We start from the raw sequence: 27,059 nt of genomic DNA, 5'->3' as shown, positions 1-27,059 counted from the left end.
CCAATTTGTACACAGCAAGCTCCAAAAAGATTAAAGGCCAAATTTAAGTGGTGCCAATGCAATGAAAATGTATCTGGTAATTAGTAAACATAGAAACATAGAAAATAGGTTTAGGAGTAAGCCATTCGGCCCTTCGAGCCTGCACCGCCATTCAGTATGATCATGGCTAGTAGAGCTATTAGGACTTGATGTTTCAATCCCTATAGTAAGTCAGCACTCTCGATGTTGGCAGTGGGCTTGGAGTGGTGACAAGGAGGGAGGGTAGGTACGTCATCGGGGTCATCAGGTGGGCACCCTCCTTCTTTGATGTTTCGTTGATAAGCCCACGACATCTTCAGAGGGCTCAATGGTGCTACCTGGCGTCCCAGATTGCAAGTTTTACTTTTAATTGCAACTCAACGTCAGTCAGAGCCAGAACCAAAATTTCCCCTACAAGTAGAAACATATTTAAGTATGGTATTGAATTTCCCCGTAGTACATTATGAAGAGTTAATGAAGGGGTAAAAGGAGAGTGGATGAGAAAAAGAATGATCAAGATTTGATGGGACTTAAGGTACTGAGGTATAGCACTTTATTCCTTGGAGAATAGAAGGCTGAGAGGATACCATACAGAGGTGCACAAAATCATAAGGGACATAGATTGAATCTATGGATAGCACTCACTCCTTTTCCCCAGAGTCAGGGAATCAAGAACTAGAAGACACAGGTTTGAGGAGAGAGATTTAACAAGAACTTGAGGTCAACATTTTTTCCCTACACAAAAGGATGGCATCAGCTGCTGGTAGAGGTAATTACAATAATATTTTTTAAGACACTTGGAAAGGTACAAGGACTAGAAAGATTTAGGTGGTTATGGGCCAAACAGACTAGCTTGGATGGAGTATTTTCATTCACATGGATCATTTGGGCTGAAGGACCTGCTTCTGTGCAGTAAACTCTATGTTTATGACTAAAACCATTAAAACTATAGCATAGATAGAAATTAACTTGATATGCAAATCTCAATCAATTTCCATCATGACCTTCTGCAATTTAACATCAACCCTCATGCACATAAATTTAGCACTACAATAAATGCACTTCTTAAAAAAATAGTGCCGGCTCAAAGGAAATTGACACCATTTCCTGTAGCTGCTGTTTAGGCTTGCACAATGGTGAGAAGGAGTTTTAGACCATTCCTCCAGACAAAACTGTTTCGGTTCATCAATATTTCTGGGATACCTTGCATGAACAGTATCTCTGGTCATGCCACAGCATCTCAATTGGGTTAGGATGTGGACCCTGACTTGGTCATTCCAAAACACTAATTTTCTTCTTTTTAAACCATTCTGTTGTTGATTTACTCATGTTTCGGATCATTGTCTTGTTGCATCATCCAACTTCTATTAAGCTTCAGGCAACAGACCACTACCCTAACATTCTCCTGTAAAACGTCTTAAAGCAATTTTGAATTCATTGTTCCCACAACAACTGCAAGCTGTCCATGCCCTGAGACAGCAAAGCAGCCCCAAACCACGATGCTCTTTCCACCATGCTTCACAGATGAGATGAGGTTTTGATGTTGGTGTGCAGTGCCCTCTTTCCTCCAAATATAGCAAAGTGTATTTCTGCCAAAAAGTTCAACTTTTGTCTCATCTGTCCACAGAACACTGTCCCAGAAGTGCTGTGGAACATCCAGGTGGTCATTTGCAAACTTGAGACATACAGCAATGTTTTTTTTTGGAAAGCAGTGGTTTCCTCCGTGGTGTCCTTCCATGAACATTATTCTTGTTCAGTGCTTTTATTATAGTGAACACATGAACAGAGATTTTAGCAAGTTCTAGAGCTTTCTGCAGGTCTTTTGCTGTTACCATTGGGCTCTTTTTCACCTTCTTCAGCATTGCACATTGTATTCTTGGTGCGATCTTTAAAGGACACCCACTCCGAAGGAGAGTAGCAACAGTACTGATTTTCCTCCATTTGTTGACAATTTCTCTTACTATGGACTGATAAACACCCAGGTCTTTAGAAATGCTTTGGTAGCCTTTTCCAGTTTCATACATCTCTACAATTCTTCTTCTAAGGTCCTTTGAAAGTTGGTTTGATTGAGACATGGTACACATAAACAGATCTTTCTTGAGAAGAGCAGACTGTCAGTAACCTGACTTCATGTGTCTTTTTTTAAATAGGGCAGGGCACCTCCACAATCCACACCACCAATCTCATCGATTGGAACACCTGACTCCAAATTGCTTTTCTCGAAGGCATGACCTCAGAGGTTCAGACTTTATTTGAACACAAACAGTGATTGTTTAAATGGCATACTCAGTATTGACGAAAGGTACAATTGTTTAGGGAGACAGGGAGACAGGGAGACAGGGAGACAGGGAGACAGGGAGACAGGGAGACAGGGAGACAGGGAGACAGGGAGACAGGGAGACAGGGAGACAGGGAGACAGGGAGACAGGGAGACAGGGAGACAGGGAGACAGGGAGACAGGGAGACAGGGAGACAGGGAGACAGGGAGACAGGGAGACAGGGAGACAGGGAGACAGGGAGACAGGGAGACAGGGAGACAGGGAGACAGGGAGACAGGGAGACAGGGAGACAGGGAGACAGGGAGACAGGGAGACAGGGAGACAGGGAGACAGGGAGACACTACAAATTCACCAGCAATATCACTGTTGTTGACAGAATCACAGTTGTGGCTGGGGGTGAAATAGGTCAGCTGGTTGAGTGATGCTTGTAACAACCTCCTTGGGTTTGTCGGCAAAACTAGGAAACTGACCATGGACTTTAGGAAGAGGAATTCACCAGTTTCATATGATTCACACTATCATTGAAGATTGGCAAACTTCTACTGGTATGTAGTACAGAAACATTCTGACTCATTGCATTAAGGTGTGGTATTAGAAGTTCAATACACAGAAATATAAGGTACAAAGTTCAAAAGTTCAAAGTAAATTTATTATCAAAGTACAGACGGGTGGCACTCCATTGGTTGGGGTCAACCACAGATGTTGCATCCTAGCTGCCTACGTTGTTGGTGCAGCGCCATAAGTTGATACAAGAGCCAGGGCAGTACAGTATGATATGGAGAGCAAACTGTTACCTTACAGCAGACTCACCCTCTCCACGTAGCTGATGAACAGCACAGACCGATACAGTTTGGCACTACCGGTGCCATAGGAGTTGCCAGTCAGCATTGAACTCAACACAAGACTAACTAAGGGACTCCAGCTCCGGATTTTTCCTTGGGGTTTACTCTTGAAGCCTTCCCATGAGTGGGTATAGCCACAAGGCAGCAGAGGTTTGAGATCAAAGTTTTTCTTCTCCAAGATGAGCTGCCTACCACAGCTGACAAGCCCCATCTGCCCAGAGTGACTGATTTTAAGCTAACAGTCACACTCCTTTGCCACATGTGAAGGCCTGGAGCTGGACTTAGTCGTACAAGGCTATTGGAGATGCACGCCATTGGAAGCATTTAATAGGTAGGAGTTTATCCCCACTGCCTCTCCCAGCCATGACAGCCTAAAGGAACCCAAAGCTTTACTACCCTGAGATTCTTTTTCTTGCAGGCAATTCACAGAAAATACAAAGAAACACAATAGAATCAGGAAAAAGCACAAAGACTGACAAACAACCAATGTTCAAAAGACAACTGTGCAAATATAAAAATAATAAATAAATAAATAACTATCAAAAACTTGAGTCCATAGGTTGTGTTCAGTGTTTAGGTGAGTGAAGTTATTCCCTCTGTTTCAAGTTCAGGGTAACAACTATTCTTGAACCTGGTGGAGTGGGTCCTGAGGCTCCCGTACCTCCTTTCTAATGGCAGCAGCAAGAAGAGACAATGGCCTGTATGGGAATCTTCATTGCTAGATACTGATTTCCTGCAAAAGTGCTCCCTGTGGATCTGCTCAATGTTGGGGAGTGCCTCACCTATGATGGGCTGGGCTATATCCAAAACTTTTTGTCCACGCTTTCTTTGGCCCTCTCCACCTCTGATCCCCTGATAAGGACTGGCTCACGTAACTCCAGTTTCCTTATCCTCAAGTCAATTATCAGCTTCTTGGTCTTGCTCACACTGAGTGAGAGCTGTGGCATCACTCAGCCAGACTTTCAGTCTCCCTCCTATATGCTGATTTGTCGCCACTTTTGTTTCGGCCAACGACTATGATGTCATTGCAAACTTAAACATTGCTTTGGAGCTGTGCGTAGCCTCACAGTCATAAGTTAAAGCATGCAGAGCAGAGGGCTAAGCACACAGCCTTGTGGTGCACCTGTGCTGATGGTGATTGTGGTGGACTCAGACCGTTCCATCATAGGTACAGTTTTCCCCACTGTTCAGGGCATCTAGAAGAGACAGCATCTTAAGGAAGCAGCATCCATCACTAAAATACCCCAACCACCTGGGCAAAGCCCTCTTTGATACTCCATCAGGCAAAAGATATTGTACCCAAAAACTCACACCTCAAGTTCAATGTAGTTTCTTCCACACTGTCTTAACATTTTGAACTAACCCGGAAACCCTAACACTATTCAGACTATATTTCTTTTTCCTCTGAATATTAGTTATGGTTATTTGATATCAGTTACGTTAATTTATGTCTATACTAGATTATGTTTGTGTCTCTTTTACCGTTCCTCATTCTGGTTACCCTCTCACTCCTACTCTTCTCCTCATCTGCCTATCACATCCCTCTGGTTCCCCTCCTCCTCCCCATTCTTCCATGGTCCACTGTCCTCTCCTACTACATTCCACCTTCTTCAGCCCTCTTGCTCTTATACCCCTCCCCTCCCAGCTTCTTACTTCATTCCCCTCCCCGGAGTCACCATCACCTGCTCACTTTTACTCCTCCACATTGTAATTTGAGCTGCAAAACAAATAATTTCATTAGTGTTTGCAAAGTTACAGCATTTCAAAAGTGCCCCAATTCCTACCTAAAAAGTTTCTAAAAAGTCATCTTGGTAATACAGAATACAATGAGAATTGAGAAATACAGTAGGTTTGGTAGCTGGACAACAGATAACACCCACACAATTTCCATTTAAGTGCACTGCTGACTCATCTGCTGTGATTAGCAGCTCGAACTAACCTTGAGATACAGATAAATTATTCCAGAGAATAAAAGATTATTTGACAGAACAATGTAATCAAACACAAGATAACCACCTCTCCTCCTACAGATACACCCATGGTTAAAATTTGGGAAATTTGCTAATATACACAGGTAATTTATAATCAACAATGGAAAACTATGAAGATATCAAATTTCACTTCCTGTAAATAAACGAATTGCAAAGCAAGACAAAACTTGTTACCTACCAACTGGGATTAGTAAAGCACCAATTGAAAACTTGCCCATGAATCACAATGAGAAATCAGCAAGAGCCATGTGTCATAATGAACAAAATTCGCAGTGTGCTTTTCAATATGCCAAGGTACATGTTGCATTATTTTCTGCTGGGCTCAATGAAATGTCTTAATATGCAATATAGTTTGCACCAGATAAACAGTTACCATATTCTTCTGGACAAAGATCATGCTTCTTATCAATCTAACAGATCCAAAATTCAAATATTTGTTAATTATAGTAGTGCTGGCTAAACTTCAGATAATATTTCCCACATTTCCTTGTTATGCTCAAAGGTTCCTCTTATTTAATTTGGGCTCCTTTTGCCCCTGCCACTGCATAAGTTCTTAGTTTTTGGCCAGTTCACAAAACTTTTTTTCTTTCACAAATACAGCAAGTTTTCCCAAAATAAAGTTTTGAACCTGAACCCTGATGTGTAAACTAAAAATTAGCACTAAAAAGTTGTGCATGCAGCATTTCTCCTTTCCCACTCTCAGAACAATCATTCCTACAGCCAACTCACTGTCAATTGCAATCAAATGGGCCACTTTCCGCATAAAAGTGTCAATCAGTAGTCAAATGGATGATATTCTTGGCTTGGTCACAAAATAACATAGGACAATCAGTTTGGAGATGCAAGACACTGCAGATGCTGGATTCTGCAGCAAAAAAGAAATAGAACTGCTAGAGGAACTCAGCAGGTCAGCAATTTTCTGTGGAGGGAAATGGACGCTGATGTTTCAGGTCAGGACCCTTCATCTGGACTGAAAAAGGAAGAAAGATATTTGAATGAATGAAGGATGGATGGGGCAAAGTTAGCAAGCAATAGGACCATAGCAAGGAGGATTTGACAAGCAGATAGTCAGGTGCAAGAGGGAAGAGTGGAGATAGCAACAGAGGGTGCAATATGATTCTGTGTAATCTATTATGCTCTGGAATACTTTATCTGTACCTCAAGGTTAGTTGGAGCTGCGAATCACAGCCATCAAGTCAGCAGTTCTCCAATACAGTTAAAAGAAAACTTAGCCGAATCTCTTGTCCATTCAATCACAAGAAAGTTGTGTGTGTGTGTGTGTGTGTGTGTGTGTGTGGGGGGGGGGAGGAGGAAAGTGCAAGAGAGAGTGAGCGAGAGAGAGCAATAAAATTACTTTGCATTAGCAAGAGGCATCTTGTCTTGCTCCTACTCTAGAAATAGTTCACATATTTCAGCTTTTAAAAATAATATCTTTCTGAAAATAAGTGATGTGCACTGGTAGCAGTCAGGTTCAAACTTAATATGTTTGAGAGAATGAGGCAACACCCAAATGGAAAGCAGCAAGATTGTGTGATTAGGAATCACGGGTCAACCTATAAACACAATAAATTTATATTTATTTTGTTTATGTTTATTTAGAGATATAGCACGGAATAGGCACTTCTGGCCCTCCAAACTATGCTGCCCAGCAATCCCCAATTTAACCCTAGCCTAATCACGGGACAATTTACAATGACCAATTTAAATGATGCGTCTTTGGACTGTGAGAGGAAACAGGAGCACCCAGAGAAAACCTACATATTCCACAAGTACAAACTCCTTACAGAGGATGCCGGGATTGAATTCCAAACTCCAATACCTTGAGCTGAAACAGCATGCACTAACCACTATGCTATCGTGGCACCCAATATTTAACAACAGCAAACAAAACAGTGCAGATATTCTCACGTTACATCAAAACATTATGGGTAGAAGTAGGCTGCTAACACCTCAGCATAAAATGCCAATGACATGCCAATTTCTTATCATGTTTGTAATGTACCGTGTGTGCTGCTGCTGCAAAAGCTAATTTTCATGGCAATTATACTCTGGGTATGCATGCCAATGACAATATAGTTGAACATCTGTAGTTACCTTGTCGCTAACCCTCAAATCATACAAGTATTTTAAATCTGAATTTGCTGGAAATTTTGTAGTTCAAATCCCAGCCCACAACTTTTACATTTTGTATATAACAACCCATTAAAATATCAGATCAACTCTAGGAAACCTTCAACTTTATCCAAACTACTGTTCACTCAACTAACTTAGTGAAATCTCAAGCCTTTGGTATATCATTACTCTTAGTACAAAAAATTACTAAGTTTATACTGCTTAATTAAACTTCTTCACAAGCGATGCACTCACAAAGAACACTAAACAAAAACAAAAAAAACCCTACCACTTCTTTTCCCTTATCTTCACATAAGAGCGTAAGCACTGAATCAACAACAGTGATACAACGTGCCAACTCAAAGCAATACCCTGAATAGTCAATGAATAGTTTGTGGTAAGTCTGGGCAGTGTAACGGATCTGGGAGGAACTAGCAACTTAGCTCCAAAATGTTTTGGTGCCACATCAGAACCTCCTAGAAATCACAATATCTAACCAAGAACAGAAAACACACAGGTGGAAACTTGACTGCCTATCAATAGATCTTATGCTCAATAGACAATAGTTTGTTTTTTTTTAAATAGCTAAATTGCAAACTTTGTAGGGAACTAAAAATTACCTCACCTCTACTTCAAACTGTTCTTGCACATCATCCAACAACTGAACCGTGAGCTGCATCCCTCTGCCACGTGGTTTACTAGAGGATGATGTGGTGCCGATCGAGAGGCTCTGCCCTGGCTCCAGAGTACTAACTGCTGCATTTGTCACTGTTCCAAGTCGAGCTCCAGGAGTCTGTAAAACACGGTATGTTCCTTCCATCTCCTCCATCCCACACCTTCAGACAGCACATTTAGTCTAGGAAAAGGAAACCATCAAATTTATAACTGCATTTTTACTAAGCAAAAATACCTTGGTATTCCCAAACCTTTAAAATAATCCAAAAATTTTCTCGATTTTTTTTTCCTGAAATTACAGTAGTTTTAGGGAAGTATACAAAAATATTGTTTAAAATATGCAGCAAATTATTAATGACCCACATAAGATTTTCTCCATTTAAACTTTGATTATAACTGATTCTGAAGCACAGGGATATTTGTAAAGAGAGTCCAATAACTTTCAGCTGTTTGTTTTTCACATGTTGCCAACAGCAATTTTGTGAACTGCTTTTCAACAGCTGCCCACTAAATTAAAGGCTACTTGTAAAGTGAATGAAAATGAAGGTTGGGTTTTGCAGTTTATTTCATTAGTCAGAAACTTCCATTAACAAAAGTTAATTAGCTTAAGAGTTAGTATTCACCAGGCTAAAAATTTCAAATACATAGTAGCAATCCTTTAAAAAATTACTATTCAACACTAAGTATTTTAGTACAGAGATCAATGTCACTTGAGTTGTTTAACATCAGTAACTAGAAAAATAAACAACAGTTTCAGGTAACTGAGCATTTTTGAAACACTTTGGCCATTGTGAATAAATGAACCTGAAGACTTAGAGATACATCCAGAGAAGAGCAAAGGGAAAAGAATCCTGCAACACACATCAAAGTTGCTGGTGAATGCAGCAGGCCAGGCAGCATCTCTAGGAAGAGGTACAGTCGACGTTTCGGGCCGAGACCCTTCATCAGGACTAACTGAAGGAAGAGTGAGTAAGGGATTTGAAAGTGGGAGGGGGGGAGGGGGAGATTCAAAATGATAGGAGAAGACAGGAGTGGGAGGGATGGAGCCAAGAGCTGGAAAGCTGATTGGCAAAAGGGATATGAGAGGATCATCGGACAGGAGGTCCGGGGAGAAGGAAAAGGGAGAGGGGGAAAAAACCCAGAGGATGGGCAAGGGGTACAGTCAAAGGGACAGAGGGAGAAAAAGGAGAGAAAGAGAGAGAGAAAGAATGATGTGTGTATATAAATAAATAACGGATGGGGTACGAGGGGGAGGTGAGGCATTAACGGAAGTTAGAGAAGTCAATGTTCGTGCCATCAGGTTGGAGGCTACCCAGACAGAATATAAGGTGTTGTTCCTCCAACTTGAATGTGGCTTCATCTTTACAGTACAGGAGGCTGTGGATAGACATATCAGAATGGGAATGGGATGTGGAATTAAAATGTCTGGCCACTGGGAGATCCTGCTTTCTCTGGCGGACAGAGCGTAGGTGTTCAGCAAAACGATCTCCCAGTCTGCGTCGGGTCTCGCCAATATATAGAAGGCCACATCGGGAGCACCGGACGCAGTATATCACCCCAGCCGACTCACAGGTGAAGTGTTGCCTCACCTGGAAGGACTGTCTGGGGCCCTGAAAGGTGGTAAGGGAGGAAGCGTAAGGGCATGTTTAGCACTTGTTCTGCTTACAAGGATAAGTGCCAGGAGGGAGATCAGTGGGGAGGGATGCGGGGGGGGGAACGAAAGAATCCTGCATGTTTTCTGAAGAAATGCATTTCCTCGCAGTAAAGCCCATTTTCGCGCTGGAGTACTGACTCTACAAGCTGCTAGTTGTATCACTTAAGAGTCAGTTATTTGAGTTCTCAAACAAGTTTCTTAGGGATTATGAGTGTCTTGATAGATTTTATATCTTGTAAAAATAACATTAAACATGCCTACTTCAACAATCTAAAAATATTCAATCAAACTGGCTCGAGTTTGGGAAAATATTTTAACTAAATGCCATCTTGACACAAACAAATTACCCTGTGCCATCAAATTTAAAAGTGAGCCGTATTTCCTGGTATCTCTAACCACATCAGGTTGAACTCTGGTGGTTTTCAGATTCTGATGATTGTGCAAATGAGTTTGCTACCTCATTTTTTGATTTATAAAACCTGTCTACTTTCACATTTGTGACCTGAATTTAAATCTTAATTAGTGATTTATTTCAACACTTACAAAATTTACGCCCGTGCTCTACCCAGCATCACCAAGGCAACTGGGTAGGATAATAAAGGCACAGGAACAGGGCTGTCCTTTGAACGTATCCACTACTCAAGGGTGATTTCTCACACCCCAGCAAGTATTAGTTATCACAAACCCATCACAACTGGCTCCGCATTTGCGGCTAACAGATCTTTCCAAACTTTTGCACGTAATTTCATTCACACTAACCCAAGCACTAATTTTTATTTTAACCCTACCCAGAAAACAGAAACCTACCCTAGCATTTCTCCAATTCTCCAAAACATCTTAGAAACTTTAACTGACTCTGCCACTAATGCACGTGACACCGACTTCTTAAAATGAATTTGCAATATTCACTCTTGTAATGAGATTTTTTTTCCTTGTGAGTTACATTCTGATTTGTGAGATCTTTGTGCTTTAGTGTTCAATTGGTACTAATTTGGAGCCCTCTTATTAACCCTAATACTTTAAATTCCACTATTACATCCTTGGTTTGCATAATTTCAATTTAATGTTTTTGATCAATCTTTCATTCTAGAACATCTCGAACAAAAGGTTAATATATGCCACCTATGGTATAGTGCCAAAAGTGCTAACAGTATTCAATAATGTGTAGTCTAGTCAGAGCTTTGTATAACTTCTATGCTCATCTATGCTGGACATAAAAGGCCAACATTCCATTACCCATTCCAATTATATTTTGTACTTGTTCTTGACATTTTAACAGAATAGAATTATACAAAGATATAAGCAAAGAAGCATACACGTCCACAATTCTGCATGAACCACACATCTAACTTTACCATTTACAAGTTACTCTATTCTTTGGAGGTTCAAAGTGTAAAATGCCACACTAACCCCAATTTGCAAACTCAAACAATTAAAATTCTCCATCATTTCAAGCTTCCATCAACGCTGACTGCTTCCAATGTCATTTAACAACATACAAGAGAAAATCTGCTGATGCTGGAAATCCAAGCAACACACACACAAACTGGAGGAACTCATGTTCCTCCACGTATGATAAAAGTACAGTCGACGTTTCAGGCTGAGACCCCTCAGAAGGACTGGAGAAAAAAAGGATGAGTAGATTTAAAAGGTGGGGGAGGGGAGAGAGAAACACACAAGGTGATAGGTGAAACCAGGAGGGGAAGGGGTGAAGTAAAGAGCTGAGAAGTTGATTGATGGAAGAGATACAGGGCTGGAGCAGGGGGAGTCCAATAGGAGAGGACAGAAGTCCATGGAAGAAAGAAAAGGGGGGAGGAACATCAGAGGGAAGCGATGGACAGGCAAGGAGATAAAGTGAGAAAGGGATATGGTGGGGGGAGGGGCACTACTAGAAGTTCAAGAAATCGATGTTTGCGCCATCAGGTTGGAGGCTACCCAGAAGGAATATAAGGTGTTGTTCCTCCAACCTGAGTGTCGCCTCATCACGACAGTAGAGGCATGGATTGACATATTGGGATGGGAATGGGAAGTAGAAATAAAATAGGTCGCCACTGGGAGATCCCACTTCCTCTGGCAAAAGTCTCCCAATCTACGTCAGGTCTCACCGATATACAGGAGGCCACACTGGAAGCACCAAACACATATGACCCCAATAAACTCGCAGGTGAGTTTTTTTCCAGGCCTCACCTGGAAGGACTGCTTTGAGCCCTGAATGGTAGTGAGGGAGGTGGTGTAGGGGCAGGTGTAGCACTTGTTCTGCTTGCGAGGAAAAGTGCCAGGAGGGAGATCAATAGGGAGGGATGAATGGACAAGGGATTTACACAGGGAGGAATCCCTGCAGAAAGAAGGAAGTCGGGGGGGGGGGTGGAGGGAAAGATGTGCTTGGTGGTGGGATCCTGTTGGAGATGGCAGAAGTTCCGGAGAATTATGTGCTGAACACAGAGGCTGGTGAGAAGACAAGAGGAACCCTATCCCTGGTAGGGTGGCAGGAGGATGGGGCAAGAGCAGACGTGCATGAAATGAAAGAGATGCAGTTGAGGGCAGCGTTGATGATGAAGGAAGCGAAGCCCCTTTCTTTGAAAAAGGAGGACATCTCCTTCCTTCTAGAATGCCTCATCCTAAGAGCAGATTGTGGCAGAGATGGAGCAATTCAGGGAAGGGCATGATGTTTTTACAAGTAACAGGATGGGAAAAGGTAGAGTCCAGGTAGTTATGAGAGTCCGTGGGTTTATAATAGACATCAGAAAATAAGCTGTCTCCAGAGATAGAGACAGTGAGATCGAGAAAGGGGAGGAAGGTGTCAGAAATGGACCTGGTAAATTTGAGGGCAGGGTGGAAGTTGGAGGCAAAATTAATGAAGTTGACGAGCTCGGCACAGGAAGCAGCACCAATGCAGTCGGTGTAGCATAGGGAAAGTGGGAAACCGACCCCAGTGTAGGCTTGGAACACAGACTGCTCCACGCAGCCGACAAAAAGGCAGGCATAGCAAGGACCCATGCAACTGCCCACTGCTACACCTTTTGTTTGAAGGAAGTGGGAGGAGCTGAAGGAGAGATTATTGAGAGTGAGAACAAGTTCCACCAGATGGAGGAGAGCAGTGGTGGAGGGGAACTGGTTGGGTGTGGTGTCCAGAAAGAAACAGAGAGCTTTGAGGCTTTCCTGGTGAGGGATGGGGATGTAAAGTAAAATAAGATCATGGAGGCCAGGGAACCTGAAATCCTGGAAAAGACCCAAAGCATGTGATGTGTCATGATTGTAGGTGGGGAGGGACTGAATTGGAGACCAGTGTGAATAAAACAGAGTCAAAGTATGCAGATATGAATTTGGTGGGGCAGGAACAAGCTAGAACAATGGGTCTACCTGGACAAGCAGGATTGTGGATCTTGGGTAGGAGGTAGAAACGCGAGATGTAAAGTGCAGGAACTATAAGGTGGTGGCAGTGGATGGGAGATCCCCAGAGCTAATAAGGTCAGTGGTGGTGTGGGAGATGATGGCCTGGTTCTCCTTAGGGGGATCCTGTTCGAGGGACAAGTAAGAGGCGGTGTCTGAGAGTGGCCCTGCCCTGGGCCTCAGCAAAGTAGAAGTCAGTCCACCAGACTACTACAGCACCTCCTTTATCTGCGGGTTTGATGGTGAGGTTTCAATTAGTGTGGGAGGAGTGAAGTGCAGAGCACTCGGAAGGGGTTAGATTGAAATTGGAGCAAGAATTGTTGAAGTTGAGACGGTTCTGTCTCGACAGCAGTTGGTCCAGAGCAGGCAGAAGACCAGGGCAAAATGTCCGGAAAGAGGAGGAGGTTGAAGATGGCAGAAGGGGTCATCGCTGTGGGGTGGAGAGTCCCTGCCAAAGAAGTAGGCTCGGAGACAGAGGCAGTGGAAAAAAAGCTCAGTAATGTGGCCAGCCTGGAACTCACTGAGGTGTGGGCACAGGGGGACAAAGGTGAGACCCTTAGTGAGGACAGAAAATTCTGTCTCAGAGAGGGTAAAGTCAGAGGGAATGGTGAAAACCTGGCATGGACAAGAGCTGGGATTGGTGGGGGGAGGGGGTTGGTAGTGTCTAAAGAGAAGGGAGGTTTGGGGTGATGGTGGGATGAGAGGAAGATGGAGTCTCTGAGGGCCCAACAGCTAGCAGTGGGACCTGAGAGACGCGAGATTGCAGAGTGGTGGACGGGGGGGAAGGGCAGGCGGGAGTTCCAGCAGCCACGTGTGAAAACCCAGACTGGAGGTCAAGGCTGGAGTCAGAGCTGGAGTTGGAGACCCTTCCTTTCTGTTAATTCCAGAATCGCAATCAGGCCACACTCCGGTTGGAAAACAGCACCTTATATTGTGTCTGAGCAGTCTCTAACCTGATGGTATGAACATCCATTTCATGAACTTCCAGTAATGCCACCCTCCACCATTCCCCATCCTTTTCCCTCTTACCTCATCTCCTTGCCTGCCTATCCCCTCCCTCTGGTGCTCCTCCCCTTTTTCTTTCTTCCACTGCCTTCTGTCATCTCCTAATAGACTACCCCTTCCCCAGCCCTGTACCAATCAACTTTCCAGGTCTTTACTTCATCCCTCCCAGTTTCACCTATCACTTGTATTTCTCTCTTCCCCTCCCCCACCTTTTAAATCTGCTCATCTTTTTTTCTCCAGTCCTGACGAAGGGTCTCGGCCTGAAACGTCGACTGCGCCTCTTCCTATAGATGCTGCCTGGCCTGCTGCGTTTACCAGCAACTTTGATGTGTGTTGCTTGAATTTCCAGCATCTGCAGAATTCCTGTTGTTTGTGTTGAAATAACTGTTGAGTTTAGATGAGAAAGTCTCGAAGGTACTACTCTCAACTACACAACTGACTGTGCAGAGAAATGCTTCCTGATGTTAGTCTGAAATCTCCCTTGAACCAGTCTCCACCCGTGTCCTCCTTGATGGATTAATTTTGAAGTAGCAGCTGGCATCCACTTTACTTATACCCTTAATGATTTTGAACACTTCTTCTATCATGTCTCCTCTCATTCTACGTCTATTCAGGCGAAGAAGATTTAATTACTTCAATCTTTCTTCATAGCTCTTATGCTGCAGACCTGGAATGAGTCTCGTCGTCCTTCTTTGAACTCCCTCCAGCGCTTTCACATGTGTCACAAAATACATAACCAAAATTGTACACAGTGGCCTCACAAGCGCATTATACAGCTTAAGGAGAACATCTCTAGACTTGAACTCCACTGAGTGGATTATATACCCAACATTCTGTTAGCCTTCCTAATCGCTTATGTGCATTGTCTAGATGTTGATAGTGAGGAGTCTACCAGGACACCCAAATCTTTCTCATGTAGTGTACTTTCTAACTCAAGATCCTTGTATATTTATATCTAATATTTCTACATCCTATATGTAATATTTTACACTTACTTACATTAAATTTCATGTGCCATTTATCTACCCAAACCTGGATTTTGTTTCGATCTAACTGTATTGATTCTGATTAGGACAAGGATTGAACTTTGCGTCAATACCAGTGCTAGTGCTGCTTTGACCTTCTGGCTTAAACAGACTTAAAATTAAGCATCACCAGTGCTCCCACTTAATTACTGCTCTGTGCCCACTCTTTCCCACCATATTCACAACAAAATACTTTAACCCTAATTCTTCCTACTAGACTAAGCTCCACAAAAATCCATAATCCTACCTCTGAAGCATATCCAAAACAGTAGTACTCTTAATATGCTGTAAACAGTAAGATCAGGCAGCATTGATGGAGTAAGAATCACAGAATTAAAATTTCATATTGAAGACTCACTTTCATTAAAATTTCAATGAAAGATCATAAATTGTACATTTCTCTCCCAACAGATGCTGCCTGACCTGCTGAATACATGCAATGTTTCAACTGCAACTCTCAAGTATCTGGTTCCTTCTCTCCCCCACTACCACCCCTCTCCCCACTGTTTTACTGTCCTCAATTTTAGTTCATAGTGTGTTTGCTGACAATACAGTGTCAGAGAGACAAACAGTAAGGAAAGAGCTTTGGACCAGGATGTCCACAGGTATCATCCATTTACAGTGTCAATTTTATACTAACCCAATCTGAAAACTTGACACTCCCTTATTATCCCTACATTCCCATCATCTATCCCCAGATTCTATCATACACCTACTCACTAGGGCAAACTGTAGTGGCTAATTAATCTACCAACTAACATGTCCTTCAGATCTGGGAAGAAACTGGAGCACCAGGTGGATGTGCAAATTCCAGAGGTCAGGATCATGTCCTGGTCAGTGAGGCATGAGAGATGCACTCTATGTTTGTTACCTCTCAAATGTTAATATAACAATGTCCTGGAGTGACTTATAGCTATATACAAAATTAGATCTACTATCTCATCTAGTAACTCACCTTTCAAAGTTGCTGGTGAACGCAGCAGGTCAGGCAGCATCTCTAGGAAGAGGTACAGTCTTCCTAGAGATGCTGCCTGACCTGCTGCATTCACCAGCAACTTTTGATGTGTGTTGCTTGAACTTCCAGCATCTGCAGAATTTCTCATGTTTGCGAACTCACCTTTCAAACTGGCTTTACAGTTTACATTCATTAAATGTAGCCTTTGCGGGAATCATTCAACACAATTCTGTATTCATGCTAAGATAACATTGAAGATCTGACAGAAGTAAGCTGTCATGACAACGAATGCATACATCTCCCATTACAGTACATAATAAGCCAGCTCACACTTCAAAGGAAAACATTCAACCTCAAACTTCCTCTTACTCTGAGTTCTGTTCAGTCACTACAAATTAAATTTTTACTACAGCACCTTTGCTCAAACAGTAACAGCTCCAGATAGAACAAAAACCAATTCCAAATTATATAAAGTACAAAAGAATTTCTCTCACCATGAGCTGGAAAACATGGAACAAAACTAAATTATTACATATACTACATAAAACATTTAAGATTTCAATGATCCTTTCAAATGCTGCTAATACCAATGTGTTAAAGATACCAACAACTTGCACCGATTTAACATACTTAACAAAGGTGTCACATAGAAACATAGAAAACCTACAGCACAATACAGGCCCTTCAGCCCACAAAGCTGTGCTGAACATGTCCTTACCTTAGGAATTACCTAGGGTTACCCATAGCCCTCTAAGCTTCGTGTCCCTGTCCAGGAGCCTCTTAAAAGACCCTACCGTATCCGCCTCCACTACATCACTGGCAGCCCATTCCACACACTCACCACTCTCTGTGTAAAAAACTTACCCCTGACATCTCCTCTGTACCTACTCTCAAGCACCTTAAAACTGTGCCCTCTCGTGCTAGCCATTTCAACTCTGGGAAAAAGCCTCTGACTATCCACACGATCAATGCCTCGCATCATCTTATACACCTCTATCAGGTCACCTCTCATCCTCCATCACTCCAAGGAGAAAAGGCCAAGTTCACTTAACCTATTCTCATAAGGCATGCTCCCCAATCCAGGCAACACCCTTGTAAATCTCCTCCACACCCTTTCTATGGTTTCCACTTCCTTCCTGTAGTGAGGTGACCAGAACTGAGCACAGTATCCAAGTGGAGTCTGACCAGGGTCCTATATAGCTGTAACATTACCTCTCGGCTCTTAAACTCAATCCCACGATTGATGATTGATTTTGTATCCTATGGATGTCCCACTGTAACCTCTGACAGCCCTCCACACTATCCACAACACCCCCAACCTTCATGTCATCAGCAAATTTACTAATCCATCTCTCCACTTCCTCATCCAGATCATTTATAAAAATCATGAAGAGTAGGGGTCCCAGAACAGATCCCTGAGGCACACCACTGGTCACTGACCTCCATGCAGAATATGACCCGACTACAACCACTCTTTGCCTTCTGTGGGCAAGCCAGTTCTGGATCCACGAACCAACGTCCCCTTGGATCCCATGCCTCCTTACCTTCTCAATAAGCCTTGCATGGGGTACCTTATTAAATGCCTTGCTGAAATCCATATACACTACATCTACTGCTCTACCTTCATCAATGTGTTTAGTCACATCTTCAAAAAATTCAATCAGGCTCGTAAGGCACGACCTGCCTTTGACAAACCCTTGCTGACTATTCCTAATCATATTATGCCTCTCCAAATGTTCATAAATCCTGCCTCTCTTGATGATGCAAAGATCATTGCCAGAGGTTCAGCAACCTCCTCCCTCGCCTCCCACAGTAGCCTGGGGTACATCTCGTCAGGTCCCGGTGACTTATCTGGCTTGATGCTTTCTAAAAACTCCAGCACATCCTCTTCTTTAATATCTACATGCTCAAGCTTTTCAGTCCGCTGTAAGCCATCCCTATAATCATATAACCATATAACAATTACAGCACGGAAACGGGCCATCTCAGCCCTCCTAGTCCGTGCCAAACTCTTACTCTCACCTAGTCCCACTGACCTGCACTCAGCCCATAACCCTCCATTCCTTTCCTGTCCATATATCTATCCAATTTAACTTTAAACGACAACATCAAACCTGCCTCAACCACTTCTACTGGAAGCTCGTTCCACACAGCTACCACTCTCTCAGATGACATGACATCGCCAAGATCCTTTTCCATAGTGAATACTGAAGCAAAGTACTCATTAAGTATCTCTGCTATCTCCTCCAATTCCATAGACACTTTTCTACCCTCACACTTGATTGATCCTATTCTCTGACGTCTTATCCTCTTGCTCTTCACATACTTGTAGAATGCCTTGGGGTTTTCCTCAGTCCTGTCCGGCAAAGCCTTCTCATGGCCCCTTCTGGCTCTCATAATTTCATTCTTCAGCTCCTTCCTGCTAGCCTTATAATCCTCTGGATATTTAACAACGATACAGATACTATCCATCGATCCCCCCGTGTAAATACTTCTCTACTAATAGTTATTTGGACTGGTCAATGTGTTAAAAGTGAAGACTAAAACGGTTTTGTCGTCAGTAGCCTCCTGATCAGATGATGTTAAGAGCATTTACACATGAACGTGAAAGGACTAAATGGACGCGGATCACGCCACATCCCAAAAATATTCAATACAGGAATGGTGACTACAGAACATTAAACACTGGAAACTGCCGTCGACCGTACCAAATTAAAGTTAAGCCTAAACGCCCACACACGATCCACAGACAGCGTCAGTGTGTTAATATTTCAGGCCAATGCCCATTTAACAGGAACGACAGCTATATAAAAGACTTTTAATCATAGTTAATGCATTTTAAACAGAAGAGAACAAGGAGATTGTGATTGCAGAACCTAAAGGTACGTCTCCAACAGTCTTCTCCACGTCCCGTCGCAACACCACCCCAGCCTCGGGATCCGGAGCGGGGCCCATGGGTCCGCGATAATCTCGGTCAGGTCTGAGCCGCGCCCGATCCCCTCCACCACCGTGCTCACCTCACACTTCAACGGAGCTCCGCTCCCCACACCCCGCCGCCATCTTCCTCGCCAGCTGCACCGTCTGCTCATTGAAGGAGCGATATGTCCAATGGAAACCCTGCCTAAAGCAGCCGGAAAACGGATTGGCCAGAACCGAAGGCGGCATTCCCTGTCTGACTGGCTATAGTTTTCGCAGACATGTCTTATTGGTCAGTGAATCTGCTCCCCGTACTTTATTGGGCTAAATGAATTAGGGATCGAGCTGAGTGAGGGGCCTCGCGAAACGATTTTGGGGGTACCTTGGTAATAGGCTTACCTACAACTAGGTTAATTCAGCACTGGTTAACTCAACTCACAGATGGGTACAAGTCGGAGGGAGAAGCTGTCAAAGTTCTTAATGCAGACAACAGGATCTCATAAAATCGTTAATAGTCATAGTCATACTTTATTGATCCCGGGGGAAATTGGTTTTCGTTACAGTTGCACCATAAATAATGAAATAGTAATAAAACCATAAATAATTAAATAGTAATATGTAAATTATGCCAGGAAGTAAGTCCAGGACCAGCCTATTGGCTCAGGGTGTCTGACCCTCCAAGGGAGGAGTTGTAAAGTTTGGTGGAATGTACTCCTGTGCCCACCCAGTACATTATGTAGTGGATGGGAGACATTGTCCAAGATGGCGTGCAATTCAGACAGCACCGTCAGAGAGTCCAGTTCCATCCCCACAACATCACTGGCCTTACAAATGAGTTTGTTGATTCTGTTGGTGTCTGCTACCCTCAGCCTGCTGCCCCAGCACACAACAGCAAACATGATAGCACTGGCCACCACAGACTCGCAGAACATCCTCAGCATCGTCGTCCGACAGATGTTAAAGGACCTCAGTCTCCTCAGGAAATAGAGACGGCTCTGACCCTTCTTGTAGACAGCCTCAGTGTTCGTTGACCAGTCCAGTTTATCGTCAATTCGTATCCCTAGGTATTTGTAATCCTCCACCATGTCCACACTGACCCCCTGGATGGAAACAGGGGTTACTAGTGCCTTAGCTCTCCTCAAGTCTACCACCAGCTCCTTAGTCTTTTTCATATTAAGCTGCAGATAATTCTGCTCACACCATGTGACAAGGTTTCCTACCGTAGCCCTGTACTCAGCCTCATCTCCCTTGCTGATGCATCCAACTATGGCAGAGCCATCAGAAAACTTCTGAAGATGACAAGACTCTGTGCAGTAGTTGAAGTCCGAGGTGTAAATGGTGAAGAGAAGGGGAGACAAGAGAGTCCCCTGTGGAAAAGTAGGCAAATAAATGTTTCTCCTGTTTATAGCAGCGTCTCAAAGTCAAAGTAAATTTATTATTGAAGTACCCATGTGACTTCTCTCATTAAGAAGCTGTTCTCGCCCATGGAACTGCAGCACACTGAATGTTTTTTTTCGATTCCCCCACTACCACCACCATTCCCTGTAAACTACAGCAGGGGTCCCTGCTTATTTGAACTCTGGACCCTTAGCACAGCAGAAGGGTCCATGGACCACAGGTTGAGAACCCCTGCTCTAGAGACTGTTGCGCATGAACATGCCAGGAGATCAACAGTTTCTGAGATACCCAAATCACCACACGGTCTAAATTATTTAAATCGCATTTCTTCCCCATTCTGATGTTCGGGCTGAACAACAACTGAACCTCATGGCCATATCTGATTGCTCTCATGCATTAAGTTGCAGCCACATGATTGGTTGATTAGTTAAGCAACACACATCAAAGTTGCTGGTGAACGCAGCAGGCCAGGCAGCATCTCTAGGAAGAGGTACAGTCGACGTTTCGGGCGGAGACATCGACTGTACCTCTTCCTAGAGATATTGCTCGTGGTGGCTGATTAGTTATTTGCATTAACAAGCAAGTGTAGCAATCTACACCTTAGTGGCCATTGAGTGTATGCTACAATATACTTCCTACTATAGGAAAGATACTAGTATTGATAGAAGATTGGCTGACTGGCAGAGTGGGAATAAAGGGGCCTTTTCTTGTAGGCTACCTGTGTCTGCTGGTATTCTGCAGGGGTCGGTATTGGGACTGCTTCTTTCCACATTATATGTCAATGATTTTGGATGATGGAATTGATAGCTTTGCGGCCAGGTTTGCAGAAATACAAAGATAGGTGGAGAGGTAGGTAGTGCTGAGGAAACAGGGAGTCTGCAGAAGGACTTAGACAGATTGGGAGATTAAGCAAAGAAGTGGCAGATAGAATATAGTGCAGGGAAGTATATGGTCATGCACTTTGGTAGAAGGAATAAAGGTGTATACTATTTTCTAAGTGGGAAGAAAATTCAAAAATTGGAGGTGCAAAGGGACTTGGGATTCATTGTGCAGGATTCCCTAAAGATTAACTTGCAAGTTGAGTCAGTGGTCAGGAAGGCAAATGCAATGTTAGCATTCATTTCACAAGCCTAGAATATAAGAGCAATACTGAGGCTTTAACGGACTGTGCTTGGAATATTGTGGGCTGCTTATCTGAGAAAAGATGTGCTGGCATTGGAGAGGGTCTAGAGGAGAATCACGAGAATGATTCTGAGAGTGAATGTGTTCATGTATGAAGAGCGTTTGATGGTCTGGAACTATCTTGCTGGAGTTTGGAAGAATGATGTGGGATCTCATTGAAATCTATCGAATATTGAAAGGCCTAGATGGAATGAATATGGAGAGGATGTTTCTGATGGTTACCGAGCCTAGGACTCGTGGGCACAGCCTCAGAATAGAGAGATCACCCTTTAGAACAGAGAAATGAAGAGGAATTTCTTTAGTCAGAGGGTGGTGAACTATGGAATTCATTGCCACGGGTGGCTGCGGAGGCCAAGTTATTGAGTATATGTAAAGCAGAGGTTGTTAGGCTGGCTAGTCAGTGCATTAAAAGTTACAGAGAGAAGGCAGGAGAATGGGGTTGAGAGGGAGAATAAATCAGCTAAGATGGAATGGCAGAGCAGACTTGATGTGCTGAATGGCCTAATTATGCTCCTGTGTCTTTTGATCTGAACAGAGAGTGACAAACATCCAATGCAAAAGAACTGTGCAAATAATAAACAAATAGTATTGAGAACATGAGTTGTAAAGTCCTTGAAAGTGAGCCTGTAGTTTGTGGAATCAGTTCAGAGTTATTCCGAGTGAAGTTATCCACGCTGGTTTACGAGCTTAATGGTTGGAGAATAATAACTGTCACTGATCCTGGTGTTGTGGGACCCTAGGCTGCTGTACCTCCAGCTCAATCACAGTAGTGATAAGAGGGTATAACCTGGATGATGGGGATCCTAGATGATGGATGCTGCCTTCTTGTGGCAGTGCTCGATATAAACATGCTCAGTGGTGGGGAGGGTTTTGCCTGTGGCTGGGAGGGATATATCCACCATTTTCTGTAGAACTTACTATTGGTGTTTCCACGATGTAACCAATATAGATACCCTCCACTGTGCATCTATAGAAGTCTGTCAAAGATTTTGGTGACATGCCAAATCTATGCAAACTTTTAAGAAAGTAAAGGTGTTGCCATCCCAACTTTGTGATGGCACTTACATGCTGGTCCCAGAACAGATTATCTGATATGAACATGCCAAGGAATTTAAAGTTACTGACCCTCTTCACCTCCAATTCCCTAATGATGACTGGCTGGTGAACTTCTGGCTTTTTCCTCCTGTAGTTGATAATCAGTCTTTGACATTGAGAGAGAGGTTGTTGTTGTGGTGCCACTCAACCAGATTTTCAATCTCCCTCCTATATGCTGATTCATCGCTGCCTTTGATTCAGCCAACAACGGTGCTGTCATCAGCAAACTTAAATACGGCATTGGAGCTATATTAGCCTCACAGTCATAGCTATAAAGTGATCAGAGCAGGGGGCTAAGCACATCACCTTTGGTGCACCCATGCAGACGATGATTTTGGAGGGGAGAAGTTGTTGCCAATCTATATTTCCTGGCATTTGCACATGAGGAAATTGAGGATGCGGTTGCACAGGAAGGTATTGAATCCCAGGCCTTGGAACATAGTGATGAGTATTGAGGTGATGATAGTGTTGAATGCTGAGCTGTAGTCAATGAAGAGCATCATGATGTATGCACCTTCACTGTCCAGAAGTTTCAGGGCTGAGTGAAGGGCCAATAAAATGACATCTGCTGTTGATCCATTGTGACGTTCAGTAAATTAGAGCAGATCCAGTTCACTCCTCAGGCAGGAGTTGACATTCATGACCAACCTCTCAAAGCACTTCATTACAGTGGATTTAAGTGCTGCTGGAAGACAATTATTGAGGCAAGTCACCAGGCTCTTCTTGGGCAACAGCATGATTGAAGGCTGCCTGAAGCAGGTGAGTACCTCAGTCTGCCAAAGGAAGAGGTTGAAGATGTCCACAAACATTTCAGCCAGTTAGCACAGGTCTTCAGCACTCAGATGCTTTCATTTAATGAACAAGAGTTAGGGGTGGCGTGAAGGTACTGAGAGAATAAGGACTTCCATGACAATAATGGGGACTTCATTTTACACCAGCAAATGTTTTTAGTAACACAACCACTGACCCAACTGGTTACTCTTGAAAGACATCATTGTCAAGTAGAATACTGAAATGTGGAAGGGATAGTGATGTGAAGTCTTTGTCAACAAATCCTGAAGACAGCAAGGCAGGTAGATGAGAAGAAATTTTCTTTATTTTCTGTTTCAAATCTCTTTGGAGATCTACCATTCTGCATTTATTATGATTCATACCATTGACCATTTTGAGCAGCAGTCAATCAGACATCGGAAGCATGAGCGGATGTAGCTCATTCAGGTTCATCAATTAAGTAGAAAAGGCAGTGACTTACTCCAGATTGGTGTTTTGAGCTGCAGCCAATCAGCGTTCGGGAACAGACTATGTTCCAAGCCTGCACGGCTATCACTGCCCAACTTCTCCTACACTGCTTTGACAACTGTATTGGTCCTGCTTCCTGCACGCATGCTGGGCTTGTCAACTTCTTCAACTTTGCCTCTAACTTCCACCCTGCCCTTAAATTTATCTAGTCCATTTCTGACACCTCCCTCCCCTTTCTCGATCTCTCTGTCTCTATATCTGGAGAGAGTATATCTGCTGACATCTTTTACAAACCTTCACAGCTACCTGGACTATCCCTCTTCCCACCCTGTCACTTGTAAAAATGCCAACCCCTTCTCTGATTTCCTCCAACGTCACTGGATCTGCTCTCAGCATGGAGCTTTTCATTCCAGAACTAATGAGAGTATCCTCCTTCTTCAAAGAAAGGTGCTTTCCTTCCTCCACCATCGATGCTGCCCTCACCCGCACCTCTTCCATTTCATGCATGTTTGCCTTCAACCCATCCTCCCGTTACCACACCAGGGATAGGGTTCCTCTTGTCCTCACCTACCACCCCAGTAACCTCCACATCCAGCACACAATTTTCTGCAACTTCTGCCATCTCCAACGGGGTCCCACCTCTTTCAAGCAGAACAATGCTACACCTGCCCCTACACCTCCTCCCTCATTACCATTCGGGGCCCCAAACAGTCCTTCCAGGTGAGATGACACTTCACCTGTGAGTCTCTTGGGGTCATATACAGGGTCCTGTGCTCCTGTGTAGCCTCCTTTATATGGATGAGTCCTGACATAGATTGGGAGACCGCTTTGTCAGGCACCTATGCTCCACAGAACAGAAAAAGTGGGATCTCATGGTGACCTCCCACTTCAATTCTATTTCCCATTTCCATTCCGACACGTCAGTCCACGGCCTCCTCTGCCGTCCCAATGAGGCCACACTCAGGTTGGAGGAGCAAAAACTTATATTCTGTCTGTGTAGCCTCCAACCCAATGGCATAAATATCAAGTTCTTGAACTTCCAGTAATTGCCCCCCCCTTCACCATTCCCATTCCCCTCTCTCACCTCATCTCCTTAGCTGCCCATCACCTCCCTCTGGTTCTCCTTCCCTTTCCCTTTCTTCTGTGGTCTTCTGCACTCTCCTATCTATCTCCTAGATTTTCCCTTCTCCAGCCCTTTATCTCTTTCACCTACCAGCATCCGAGCTCTTTACTTCACCCCTCAACTTCCGCCCATTTCACCTATCACCTACCACCTCGTACTTCAACACCGATCAACATCAATGGGCCTGCAGTTGAGAGGGTGAGTAGTTTCAAGTTCCTCGGCACACACATCACTGATGATCTCACTTGGACTGTACACACCAGCTTTGTGGCAAAGAAAGCACCACAGCATCTCTTCCACCTCAGGCGACTGAAGAAGTTCGGCATGGGCCCCCAAGTCCTCAAGACCTTCTACAGGGGCACCATTGAGCATCCTGACTGGCTGTATTACTGCCTGGTATGGGAACTGTACCAACCTTGATCGCTGTGCACTGCAGAGAGTGGTACAGACAGCCCAGTGCATCTGTGGATGTGAACTCCCCTCCATTGAGGACATTTACAGCAGCAGGGGCAGAAAGAAGACCTGGAAGATCATCGGGGACACCAGTCACCCCAACCATACTGTTTCAGCTGTTTCCGTCTGGCACACAGTACCACAGCATTAAAGCCAGGACCAACAGGCTACAGGGCAGCTTCTTTCTACAAGCCATTAGACTTGTAAATTCACTTGTCTGTACATTGCGACGGAGTCATAATGCAAAGATTTTTACTCCCTCACATTACGGGACGGATGTAAGATTTAAATAAATTCAAATTCTTCCTCCCCTCCCCCACCTTCTTACTCTAACTTCTCATCTATTTTCCAGTCCAGATGAAGGGTCATGGCCCAAAACATTGGCTGTTAACTCTTTTCCATCATCGCTGCCTGGCTTGCTGAGTTCCTCCAGCATTTTGTGTGTGTTGTTTGGGATTGATTGGCAAGAGCAAATTCAAATAAGGCAGGGTCAAGCGGAGTAGCCGTTGTCAGAATGGCCATCATTGGAATGGTCAGATTTAAGGGGGGATTTTGAGGCTTTAGCTCTGCGGGGCTTCAGTGAGGTGAGGCTTCAGTCAGAAAAGGCAAAACAGAATTGTAGATAGAATGTTTTTGTTCCCCACAGTTTATTGAGTTTCCTTCTTTATATTTGCTCAGTCAGAATAGTAGAGGTGCAAAGCAGAATGGTGGAATGCTCCTCTTGTGGGATATGGGAAGGCAGGGAGACCTGCAGTGTCCCTGATGACCAACAAGAAGTGCATCCAGTTGCAGCTTCTAACAGGCCGTGTTAAGCATATCAAGCAGTAGTAAATCAAGGCAACTGGACCTGCTGTGTCATCTAGAAGACATTTCACCACTCATCCGAGAGGCTTCTTCAGTTCTGATCCATGGTGGGTAGTTCTCCGGTTTATAAACTCTCTTGATTTGTTTAAAGGTATAGCAATCACATGAGGGTCGTTAAGAGTCATAGAGGTAATGGGAGGGTCATTAATCTTTGCGTGAATGGAGGTGTGAACTGTTGTGGAGTCTCTGGGGTAGAGACGTGAGAACTGAATTGTAAGTAACTGATAGGTGGTGTTGTACTCCACCCACTCTGTTCAGGGATGGGTTTTCCAGTTTGACAAAGATGGTTTCTTTAACCCTTCTTTCAAACCACCCGTCCTCCCTGTCCAAAATGTGCACATTGTTATCATCAAAGGAGTGTCCCTTGTCCTTTGGGTGTAAATATACAGCTGAGTCTTGACCTGAGGTGTTAGCCCTCCTATGTTGAGCCATCTGTTTGTGAAGTGGTTGTTTTGTCTCAGCGAAATACAGATCTGTGCCGTTCTCATATACATTGAATAGCATATACAATATTACTCGGTTTACATTTGGGTGTAGGATCCCCCCACCCTCACCCACCTTGTTTATAACTGAGTTCCAGTTCTTACTTAAAGTGAGACTTTTATCTTTGTTAAAATTATTTCCCTCTAGTTTTATTTCAACAGCTTCCTTCACCAGGCGATCCCAAAACCCATTGACACGGCACAGTAGTTTTGTGCCATCAAAGTCAATCAAATGGCCATTGCAAATATAATTCGATTGTAAACAAGGAGGGACAGCAGAAAACTGATTGGATGAGTGCTAACCAATCAGGAGGTACATATACCACCAGACTAGACATGCCCAGGCGTCATCGCTGATGAA

At 43.7% G+C, this 27,059-nt stretch overlaps 1 protein-coding gene across 1 annotated transcript in view; it reads right to left on the bottom strand.

The window, feature by feature from the left end:
* The window catches only part of farp2 (FERM, RhoGEF and pleckstrin domain protein 2), a 222,700-nt gene extending 203,666 nt beyond the window's left edge, over positions 1-19,034 (bottom strand). The window contains exons 1-2 of the mRNA XM_063046243.1: positions 18,964-19,034; positions 7,868-8,098 (exon numbers count right to left, since the gene is read on the bottom strand). Of these exons, the coding sequence (XP_062902313.1) occupies positions 7,868-8,071 (204 nt within the window). The 5' untranslated portion in view covers positions 8,072-8,098; positions 18,964-19,034. The remainder of the gene's footprint in view (positions 1-7,867; positions 8,099-18,963) is intronic.
* Between the last annotated feature and the right edge of the window lie 8,025 nt (positions 19,035-27,059).

Source organism: Mobula hypostoma, chromosome 4 (genome assembly GCF_963921235.1).
Source record: "Mobula hypostoma chromosome 4, sMobHyp1.1, whole genome shotgun sequence".
Taxonomy (NCBI): Eukaryota; Metazoa; Chordata; class Chondrichthyes; order Myliobatiformes; family Myliobatidae; genus Mobula; species Mobula hypostoma.
Note: the sequence above shows the minus strand (reverse complement) of the source record. Positions and strands in the feature narration are given on the sequence as shown.